Source organism: Pelmatolapia mariae, linkage group LG9, assembly GCF_036321145.2.
Source record: "Pelmatolapia mariae isolate MD_Pm_ZW linkage group LG9, Pm_UMD_F_2, whole genome shotgun sequence".
Lineage (NCBI taxonomy): Eukaryota > Metazoa > Chordata > Actinopteri > Cichliformes > Cichlidae > Pelmatolapia > Pelmatolapia mariae.
Genome location: NC_086235.1, coordinates 16,691,500 through 16,702,842, shown reverse-complemented (window position 1 = coordinate 16,702,842; position 11,343 = coordinate 16,691,500). Strand labels below are relative to the sequence as shown.

General features: G+C 38.8%; 1 protein-coding gene across 1 annotated transcript; it reads right to left on the bottom strand.

Moving 5' to 3' along the window:
• Positions 1-6,660: 6,660 nt before the first annotated feature.
• On the bottom strand, positions 6,661-10,429 carry LOC134634646 (transmembrane protein 236-like). The gene is made up of 4 exons (XM_063483962.1): positions 10,158-10,429; positions 9,850-9,922; positions 9,037-9,160; positions 6,661-8,498 (listed from the first exon to the last, which is right to left on the bottom strand). Exons 1-4 carry the CDS (start codon positions 10,427-10,429, stop codon positions 7,801-7,803), a joined length of 1,167 nt encoding a protein of 388 aa, XP_063340032.1. The 3' UTR covers positions 6,661-7,800.
• Between the last annotated feature and the right edge of the window lie 914 nt (positions 10,430-11,343).

Here is an 11,343-nt window from a genome sequence, read left to right as displayed (position 1 = left end):
GGCCTCTTTAGGGTCGCTGAAGGTGTGAAAATGACCTCTGCAAAGTATGTGGAGTTTCTGACTGACCACTCTCTTCCATTGTAGAAAGAGAAGAACTGTGCCTTCTGCAACACAACCATCTTCATGCAAGACAATGCACCATCTCATGCTACAAGGAACACCTCTGCATCATTGGCTGCTATCGGCATAAAAGGAGAGAAACTCACGGTGTGGCCCCCATTCTTCCCTGACTTCAATCCTACTGAGAACCTTTGGAGCATCCTCAAGCAAAAAAATATGAGGGTGGGAGGCAGTTCACATCCAAACAGCAGCTCTGGGAGGCTATTCTGACATCGTGCAAAGACATTCAAGAAGAAACTTTCCAAAAACTCACAAGTTCCATGGATGCAAGAATTGTAAAGCTGCTATCAAATAAGGGGTCCTACTTGACCTGTTAAGATGTTTTTGATTGAAATAGCTTTTGATTTCAGTAAAATTGATCTACTAATGCTGCAAATTCAACAAATGACCATTTTTAATTCTCTATAACCTATAAAATGTTTTGAAACTGTGCGTAATAATTTAGAACAGTGCATTTTAAGTTTTTTATTTTTGAAAAACATACTGTTTTCATTGGGAGTTTTGATCAGTAACATTTGAATTATACTCTAATGGTTGATGACACAAAAATTATGCTGACTGTCATTTGAATCGACTGTTTAGGAAAAACAGAGAAAAATATCATTTGCATAATAATTTGGAACGCGGTGTAATGATGTGTGCAAAGGAGGCAAAATGTACAGTTTTAGCAGTGATATATCTTAAATTTGAAATGCCACAATAAATACAGTACTGTGCAAAAGCATTTAGCCACCTCTTGTTTCTTTATATTTTGCTACCAAGTTGCCATGACAGAGTTTCCTGTCATGTTAAAAGTTGTCTTGAGCAACAGTTCTCCAGGCTTTCTGATGGTCTTTCAAAGTTTTTCTTTGGACATTGGCTGCTTTTTCACTCATTGTCAGTTCAGTCTTTGTACCTGACCATTTTCAGAGGTATGCTTTTGTTTGATTTTGGAATACTAAATACTGACCTAAGAGTCATTAAAGCATTAAAAAGGCACCAAACTTACTGTAAAAGAACAGTGTTGTCTACAAATAACTGGCAATATAGCAAAGAACCAGTTCTTTAAATTACTAGAAGCCTGTCAAAAAAACATATAATTGTTCCAATTTCTTAGGTTGAATGTATGAAAAATAACCAAAGACAACAATGTCACAGGGATAATATTACTGTATGATGTTGCACTGAATTTTGAATAAATGTGTTGGTACAGCAAATGTGAGTAGTTATTGGAAAACCTTGAAACAAGTTTTTCCTTCTAAAAATTATTTTGAAGATGTGAGATAATTTTACCTAAAATGCATGTAAAACAACTATTTTTAAGATCTGGTAACTAAGTACGAAATAATAGACATATATTCTCTAAACAAGATTAAAATTCTTGCCTATGAAATTGCAATTCCCAACCTTGCCCAAGCAACTGAACTGACTGATGTTGAAAACCTACTTGATTTTACGTCATATTACCCAGTCAATTTCAGAAACAGTGTCTATGTTATGACAAAATATAACCTTGACGATGTCCTTGCTTTAAAAACCTGAAATAAATATACCTTCCAATGATTGACTTTCTTATTTCAAGGAAAAAGATGAATGTTTCTTATTTTGAGAAAAAAAAATTGTTTTAAACTCTATCTGAAAGCTATTTCTGCTTGAAATAAATGTAAAATGGTTCATTTTTAGATATACAGACTAAATAAGAACAAAAAGTAATATTTACTTGAAACAAGTCTAATCATCTAAGACATGAGACTGGAAACTAGCTTGTAATGTTCAAAACAAGATGGACAGATAATCTGGATAAATTTAAGACAATAAATCTTGTTAAGCTACAAGGAATTTGCAGTGTGTTTCTTTAAACAATTTGAAAAAACTGGACAAGTGTGGGGAAAAAAGAAGAAGTGGTCGATCTAAAAAAAAAAAAACCACTTGTATACAACAGATGAACAGTATCTGAGAGTCATATTCTCAAGAAAAAGGAAGAAAATCCAGCAAAGACACGCGATTTGAGAGAGACATCTGGCCCTTTTGTTGAGCCATCCACTGTTCGGTGAATCCTCATCAGAAATAGTCTTAGTGGAAGGATGGCGTGAAGACGTCATTCCTAAGGAAGGGAAACAGCGAAAAATGACTGAGGTATGCCAAATTACACAAGAACTGGAGTGCAAATTGGTGGCAACAGATTTGTAATTTGACATTTTTGGTTCAAATTACTGTCATTGTCATCGGGCACCAATACTTCTTTTACAGATGAAGCCGTGCCTTGACGAACAGCTATCCACATTCCGGTATCCCATTTTTCAAGACTCCAAGTAATCCTGCAATCCTGCAGCCAAATCCTGCACTCAGTTTTAGGATTAGATTCAAAAATATAACTGCTGTACACAATATACTGTTGGCTTATTTTCAGTATGTTAATATTCATATGTGCGTGTCAAATGTCTGATATAGAAATTAAAGAAGTAGAAGTGTTGGGACTGGCTCCCCTAAAGCCCAGATGGTATATGAAGCTTTTGCCATCCATCCACACAAAGTGTGTCTCCATATTGAGATCATTCATGCCAATCTATCTTCATTGTAGTGCTGCATCTGTGATGTTAGGAATGCTAGCAAGCAATAACCAATAATTTATGAAATGTAATCTTTACAGACAGAGAAAAGTATATGTTTTTTAACATTAGAAGTATATTACAACACGACTCCTACTACTCACCTTGCTCAACTCGCTGATGATAGGAACCAGATTTCCTCTTTGGCTTTTATGACCTGGCACCCTGCCAGTCTTCGTGAGTCCCCACAACAAATTTGTAGCACTGTGTAAACAAAATAAGTTTAGGGATCTTCTGTTGTAATTACAAAGGGACGCTTACAGGAAATGGATATGAGAAAATGTTTTACTGGAACAGATTTAAGTCTCTGTCCTTGAAGTGGAGGAAAACCCCTTCTCTTGTTTGAAGACGTGCATGGGGCATACCAAATAAAAAAAACCCAAACTTCTTTAGCACAGGCCCTATTCACTTGAAATTCTTGAGCAATAATGCGTTTAATTTTAACGTCTGTGATTAATGAAAATAAGTATTGGTACCGTGAATGTTCTATGTGTTTGAGACTATCTCTGTATTAGACTCACCCATGCAGTTGTTAGTAAATGCCAGTATTTATAGTATTTTTCCTAATATTTACCTAAATGATTCATCCAAATTCACGATCATGCCGATGTGGTACTGTCCTTCTGTATCTGTCTAAACATAAACAAAGAGAACCAAGTGTGCAGGAATTTTGCCATTATGTAGTATTTCAAGCCAAATGAAAACAGCATGCTCACAGTGGCAGTGCTAACAAGCTAATGGTCACCATCTTGGTTTACTATGCTGATGTTTATAGGTACAGCTAACTGAACCAAACTAATGGAACTAAAAAAATAAGCACCCAAATTGTAAGCTAATCCACCAGGTCTACCTTCTGGCACCATAACTTTGAAGTACCTTAAGTAGATCATGGCACCTATTTCCCATTTCCTAGCAAATTATAAAGAAATGAGAGGTGGTGCAAGACTTATAGAATAGAATACCGTTTATTGTCACTATACACATGTACAATGAGATACAGAGCATCTCCTACTCACTGCAGACATGATTATACTGTTGTGTAGCACAGTATTCTACCTTAACCTTACAATTAACTCTGCCTTACCATTAACTTACGAACAGTTGAAGGCCTTACTGTAGATTTAATATCGGAAAAAGACAGATAAATACATACATAAATAAATAAACACATACACACATATATACAAAGTCTGTTTGACTTAATATTATAAAAACAACAACATCAAGACATGAAACACACAACAGACTAAAAATAGATGGATGATAAAAGCTAGATGTTAGAAGAAGGATTATAAAATCACCAGAGATATTACAAAGCATTCTGAGAGACAAGAAAATATATCTCTTTTTTTTTTAACACAATCCACTGATTATTGACAAAGTGGATGCTGCTATCCTTAAATCCACCCAGAACAAAGAAACACAAAACAGAAAAACAGAGAAAGTTTATAGCAACCCGAAGCCGACAGAACCCAGGGCATCATCGCCAAATCCAGAGGCACATAAGTGCATAAAAGTTTCCAGTGCTCTGGTGACTGCAATGCTCAGTAACTACTCAGTTACAGAGTTACATTCATTTTCTTCTACTCATCCAATTCAGGATTGCATGGGAGCTGGAGCCTGTCCCAACCCTATTCAAACCTAAGAACACTGTGTCACTGTATCCTCTGCCAAGCACGGTGGCTCCATCATACTCCGGGGCTGTTTCACTGCCAGTTCTACTAGTACTGCCAGTACTTGTGGTACTAACTAATAATCAGAATTTCTGAATTATCTTTCTTCTTTTGCAAATACAAATACTTAACAACAATATTTAAAGCATGAAGAAATTATGCACAATATGGTAAAAAATTAAGACACCCTCCAATGCTAAAGCACATTTTAGCCTTTGTAGGTTGCTGCACCCACAATTTCTACCTTGATATCCCTTTCAGCAGTGGTCACCCTGAGTCCCATGTATCCTCCAGTGACTCCAAAGTCCTGAACCTTTGAAGATCATGACATTTCTCTCATTGCACTTGCCCCAGTTTAAGTACAGGTCCTGGTCTTTTAGACCAAAGACCAGCAGCACCTTCACCCAGTGAAGGTGAAGTGTATATCATATATAGATATATTTAAATTCATTTAAATGCCTAATATCCACCAAAAAAATTAAAAAATTAAAAATCTGAGGTACGTGCCTATATTAGCAGTGATGCAGAGGTCTTGAAGGACACAAAGGATCACAGCAGAATTTGAATAGGGTAACGTTATTCTCAGTGTGTGGTTTGCTGTTAGTGGTGAATGAGGCTGTAAGAGAGATTTCCCAATTTCCCATCAAGGGCACAGGGGTCTGGTACGTGCCAAGGTGTGTGACATGGAGGAATGGTAACACAGAGACACAGTAACTTCCCCTCTGAATCACCCTGAAAAATATCATGTCATTTACACCTGGTCAAATGCCTGCAAGGTCTAAAAGCTTTTTGCAGACTTTTTTGGCAGGGTAGGCAAGAAGGGAAACAAACCGATCTCTCCATTCATCAAGAAAATGAAAGTCAACTTTGAAGGTCAGGTAGATGTTTAAATGTTTGTAAAAAAAAAAAAAAAAGAGATTAAATTTGCCAAGGGATTTTGTGGTAAAGATATTGCCGTTGTCATTGTTTTGTAACTGTTCTGAAGTAGCCATTGCATTATGGTTAAAGAAACACAGACTGTGTTATACAAGACCAAATTTGAAGATATTTCAGATGTCAGAAGATTTGGCAGAACAAGTATGAGGAAACAAGGGTATAATGAGGTTTGCTGGACTTTGCTGATGTGATGGGTTTTGCAGGATAGCACTTCTCATGAGGCTTTTGGTGAACAGTACAGCGATGATACGTTTCAGCAGACTTATATGACAAGAGGAAATCCTGCTCCCTATTCGGGGAAATGAGGGACAATATGGCCACTTTGGCCTCAAACTGCAAGAATTCCCATTAATACTTATTAACTTACACGGTAAGTTATAAGTAGCGTGAAGAGCATATAATGGAGGTGGGTTGCAATGCGGATTGCAGGAACAGTGAGTGAATTCAATCTTGGAAGGACCTAGGTGGCCAGTGGATTCAAACCCATTTTGTTGTGAGGCAATGGTGCTAACCCCGACACCACTACAACTTTAGGAAGATGAACACAAAAAGTCAAATATATGCCCTATAAATGTGTAGTGGGTAAATGTCCTTACTATCTGCTAGATAGGAATATCAAAGGAGTGGATATAAGAGACAAAAACATATGTGATGGGATTTAAACCCTAAACAACAAATGGAGGATTTAAAAAAAATGTTACATTATTTTTCTTTATGTGTGCATTGTAGTCACATCTTGATTGGTTGATTTAAAACTCACCATACTGATGATTGGAAGCAAAATTACAAAACCTGCTATTGTCCAAGAACCTGAGTGTAAACTGTAGTGGGCATTATGCCATTAAAATATAGTACCTACTGTATGCTATTGGTATTTTTTCATGTTAATGTCTTGTGTTACTTTATTTAATTTGTTTTGGTTCTGCAGCTTTGTCTATTCCGAAAATGATAATTGTCACAAAAGTGTTGTGTCAGTGCTGTATTAATTTACGGTACACTTTTCAGTGTAGTCATTGTTTCAGTGAACAATGACTGCCCTGTCATTGTTCTTGTGTGTGATGAAGTTGTTTTTGCAGAAGAATAACAGGAAACCCCTGCTCTTGTGGATTTGGAAAAAGAACAGATGAACTACAAGGAAAAACGTTTAAGCAGAGTTTTAAAAAAATTCCTAAAAACATACATGGGAGGTCAGTGCCAGTGAATTTTGTCTGCATCAAAAAGTCAAGTTGCAACATATTTTATGAGTTTCTTTATTAAGTTGACCAAAATATATGTATCAGTGACACAATCTCACACCAGTTTTTCTTTTTGTATAGAAACTTAGCAAAAAAAACAACCTAATATAAACAACATGAATTTATGCTTTTACATATTCACCGCACTTTATGATTGTAGAAAAATCATTACATTACAGGTACATTACCAAAGTGCCATTCTTGGTTAAAAAAAAAGTATATTTGGACATAACATGACAACAGTCACTCGACATGTAGTTTCCATTGCCTAAGAGCTCCCTTTTGGCCTGTGAAAATTACCATCATGCATTTTGTCACATGCACAAATTCATACTTGGTTTGACTGCACCAGCTGTGAATTGTGAATCCATCATGAAGTCTGAGAATTAACTTTTTTGTAAGTTATCCAATATTACGTTATCTTAAAAAATACCAAGGTTTAAGTACCATTTGTACCATTAAAACTTAGGCGTAATAATAGAAAATCACTGTGGCATCACAATCTAGAAAAATGGTTGAAAATTACAATATATTAATCTCAGTCTTATAAATTTGAACATTTGAGCTAGATTTTTTCTTAGCTTTTTCAATAATTGTCTTCTAGTTAAACAGGTTTTTATTAAGCGTGATGCCAGATTTGATGGACATATTACATATTGTTCTTCTACTCCTCACTAAAACATCATATATTCAATGCTCGGCCTGTTATTTGGTGTAAACATCTGGTATGAACTCTCTTGGCAATAACTACTTGAGAAGTCCTTTTGTTCTTTTAGTACTTAACCTATTACTTGACTCATTTTAAGAAGTGCCGGTGCAGCCACCATCTGAATTAATAGATTCTGTGTTTGTGTCAAACCTTTGCTTTAACCACCTCTTTTAAGGCAGTTGAGTAGCTGTGCATGACACATGGTTCAAAAATAAATCTCATTTCAGTCTTTGTTTAGCCAGTTTCCTTTTGATTGGCTGCCCTTTATAAACCAAAGGTTTAAACAGCATGTAGGTGGGGCTTCTGTGCTCACAGGCAAAGCTAAGTGCCTGAGATGATCATATAAGTGATATGGACTCTCTACAATGCCATGGAGAGCCATAGAAGACATAAAGCTGTCTGAAACAGAGTGTTTAGAACAGTCTGAAGCCATCATCTACAAATTTGGCTGTTTAAAATGAGCACCCACTGTTGTGACAGTATTTAGTGTATATATGACAGAAAATAAGGAAAAGCTTGTTTGCCCTTGAATGCTGGTCTCAAAAAAACATCCTCTCTGTGTTGAAGACCTTCAACTTGGTCATAAAGTTGAAGTAGATGAAGGCCAGCGAGACCAACAAGTTCTTCATCAGATAGAGGATGGGCGTGACAAAGCCGAAGAAGGCAATGAGGCCAACGCGCACAAAGAAGAAGGGTAAATCCTGCAGGGCTACTCCTAGGGAGGAAAGCAGGGGGCTGTGGGGCATGACCACCACACGCAAGCATGACAGGTAGCTGAAGATATAGATGGGAAACACCCAGCCTGAGTAGTAGACCAGAGGATGTCCTGCCACTCTCACCATCTCCACCGTATCCATCCAGAACATAAAGCTGTCCACAAACACGTCTGCACGGGCATCAGTGGCGCACAGGAATCTCAGAGGCCCAGTGTATGCATAGGGAGATATGTGGTACGGTGTGGTGCTTCCTGATGGTTGACTCAATCCAGACATGCCATATGGCCTCCCATTGTTACCTGGTATGCCCGGTAGCGTCCCATTGGTCTCTGGTCGAGCTCCTGCTCCGTTCTGGTTCCTGTCATTGAGCTGGTTTGCTCCTGGTTGCATAGGAGTGGGCACACCTTGCCTGGGCACAGCTGGCCCTGGCACAGCTGGGGTGATAGGTGTTACTGGTGCTACCTGTTCCACATGTGTGAGGACAGTGGAGGGGATGTCAGCATCTCTTTCGGTGTCATTAGCTGGAGAGAAGAAAAAGAAAACACAATATCTTGGATTATATTTACTTAAGCTGTTTATCATCAAGTGGTGTTGGCCCAGATTTACAAAGACACAGCTGAAGGCTATCAGACAAATAATGTGGCTCACAGATATAAACATTAATCTGCTGTTTAGACAGAGGCAATAAATCAAGAGATTGCTCATTCAAATGATTTGGGCTTTGAAGAAATTCATATGAACTGTTTTATCATGTGGTTTTTAAGAAAATGTATTTCCCTACTTCTGCCATGTCAGACTTCAGAAAAATGTAAAAATATATCCTGCTCATTTCCTCATTTTGGATAAGTGAGAAATGAAGCAGTCCAAAGAAATATCCTGCTCATTTCTTCATTTTGCTCGAGTGACGTATAGAAATGTTCACAGTGTGTTTGCAGTTACCTCCAAGCTCCTGCAATGCAAAACCCAGCTTGCTTTACTATAGAAGTCTGCAGCAGAAAGTTCAGGATCTACAGCAGTCAAAGAGTGATTTGTGTAATGTGTTGAGAGAGCTGCGCTCACCCTGGCCGGTCAGCCTGCAGTGTCGTATCCTCTCCACAACGTCAATGCAGATGAGCGAGAAGAGGACTAGTGACACGGGGAGCTCAGTGAATGTATCATGTTTCAGGTTGTTATTTATCTGAACCTGGATAAACAACCGTAAAATCGTTAGCCTGACTGAGTACTGTAATTATTTACTCACTTTTAATCTTTACAGAGCCCACTGGTTCACCTCAATGGTAATAAACATTCTGGGATTTGTCACTTGCAGCGAGGGCATTTGACACAGTCCTAAACAGACAAGTTGCTCATCTTAGCAGAATTTATGGCTCTTATGTTGAAGCCACTAGATAAGCAAAGGTCAAAAGGTTTGCTTGAGCTTTAAAGAATGCCACAAAAAAGGGCAAATAAGGTCTGGGCTGTAGCCAGTTAGGAAGTGAAAATGTGCCTCGTGGACATGATTTGACAAGGACAGCATGGACAGGAAGAGGAACCAAGCTGCTTATCAGTAGCTCCTTATCCATAAGGCTGGATAGTCCTCTCCTGAGATCCATAAGGATTCTCACAGCTCATCACATTTGTTTCAGTAATACTGTGATTCCTGTCATACACCATGTTCCCAAACACAATGTTGTAATAGATATATGTTTAAGTTTCTAGCAACTTCTTTGGAGTATAAACACAATCACCCAACATGACTACAAAGGATCTACAATTACAGGTTGAGTCATGTTACAAGTATTGCAACATACAGGTCAAAGTTCATGATCAGAGCAGAGATAAACCTGATATAACAAATGAAAGCAGTGACAAACAATCTGTTGGGTGTTGTACCTCAGAGCTGGCAATGAGAAAGGCAAAGCAGGGTAATGTGGATAGGATCACATAAACAAGGGTCACTGGCCTCCTGATATAAAGACAAAAGAAGGGCAATTAAGAAAACAAGGGAGGAAGTTAAAGTCAATGACAGGAATTGCTAAAGCCTGGTATTAACCAGCCAAGTTCTGTCCAAACCAGTCACAAGCCAGTTCAGCCTCAAACCAGCTGATCATGTCTCGGTCCCGTAGGACAGCACTGGGATCCCAGCTGCTGAGCATACACAACTAGGACCAGTTCTCAATCTTCATGTCTGAGAAACTTACCACTTCTTCCTCCCTATGAGAAATTTCTTCTTCATGAAGACCATATACTTCAGGGGTACCCAGACCAGCAGGGCAGTGGAGGTCACATAGGCAATAGAGGAGGCCACGATCAACCAGTAGGCAGTGCTGCCGTCTCCGGGGGGTTGTGCTGATGTTTTGACCTTTGCAACGATGACAGCAAACCTCTGCATGACGATGAAGAGTGGCACGCACAGGCCTGCAAACTGCAGCACCTCGCACAGGGCAAACTTCACCGTCCTCCCTGAGCCCATCCTGTGGCAGCTCACAAAAAGAAAAAGAAGGGAGGGAGACAGGGGCTGTTGTCGCAGTGAGGCGACCCCTGTCCCTCTGAGGGCTGGTCAGGCCTCGGACCTCTGCATTGTCTGCCTCCACTAGCATTTTCCACACACCACAGCCCTGGCTCTCTGATCACCCAACTGCTTACACTGCACTAGGCATTGTGTGCCTTGGCATGGCGGTGATGTGACCGGTCCTTTGCTCTCTTTTTGATACAACGTACAAACAAAGTTTGTCTAACTTTACACCCTGAAGGACATGCATGTGCCACAGCAATCACTTTGGGGCAATCTGAGTTAAAAACAGCATCTCAGCCAGTGTTTTTCAGGCTTATCACATCACAGTCCACACAGCTTTAATGATGTGTACCTTGTATTCTTCCTGGGAATTCTCCAAATATAAGAAACATAAGTGAAGTTGATTACTCCCACTGTATAATCAGCATCCTAGGACTACTGGCTGTAACCCAAGAAACAAGATACCACAAAAAACACATCGACTCCTCTCATGCTTATATATCACCATCTAGTGGCAAAGTGTTCTAACTGCAAAATTTTGGAATCCACACTGTTTTGTAACAATTACAAATGCATTAGTGCTTTGAAATTGCTGTCAGTTCAACATGTTATTGTTCATCAAATTCAGGCGCTTGATTATGATTTGTTGCATCATAATAATAAGCGACATGAGACTTTTTTCCCCACCAAAGCCCAGCTAGAACTTTACCAGTCAAAAGCATTCATGAAGTAATTTTATCTGTCTTTGGTTCTAAAGCCATCAATCCACAGTATCTGCTATGCCACAGACCAATATCGCTGCATAAAAGTGACGACGGAGTAAAAATGTTGCTGAATTGTTTAGACTTGTGTCTGTAAAACCCACACAGCTG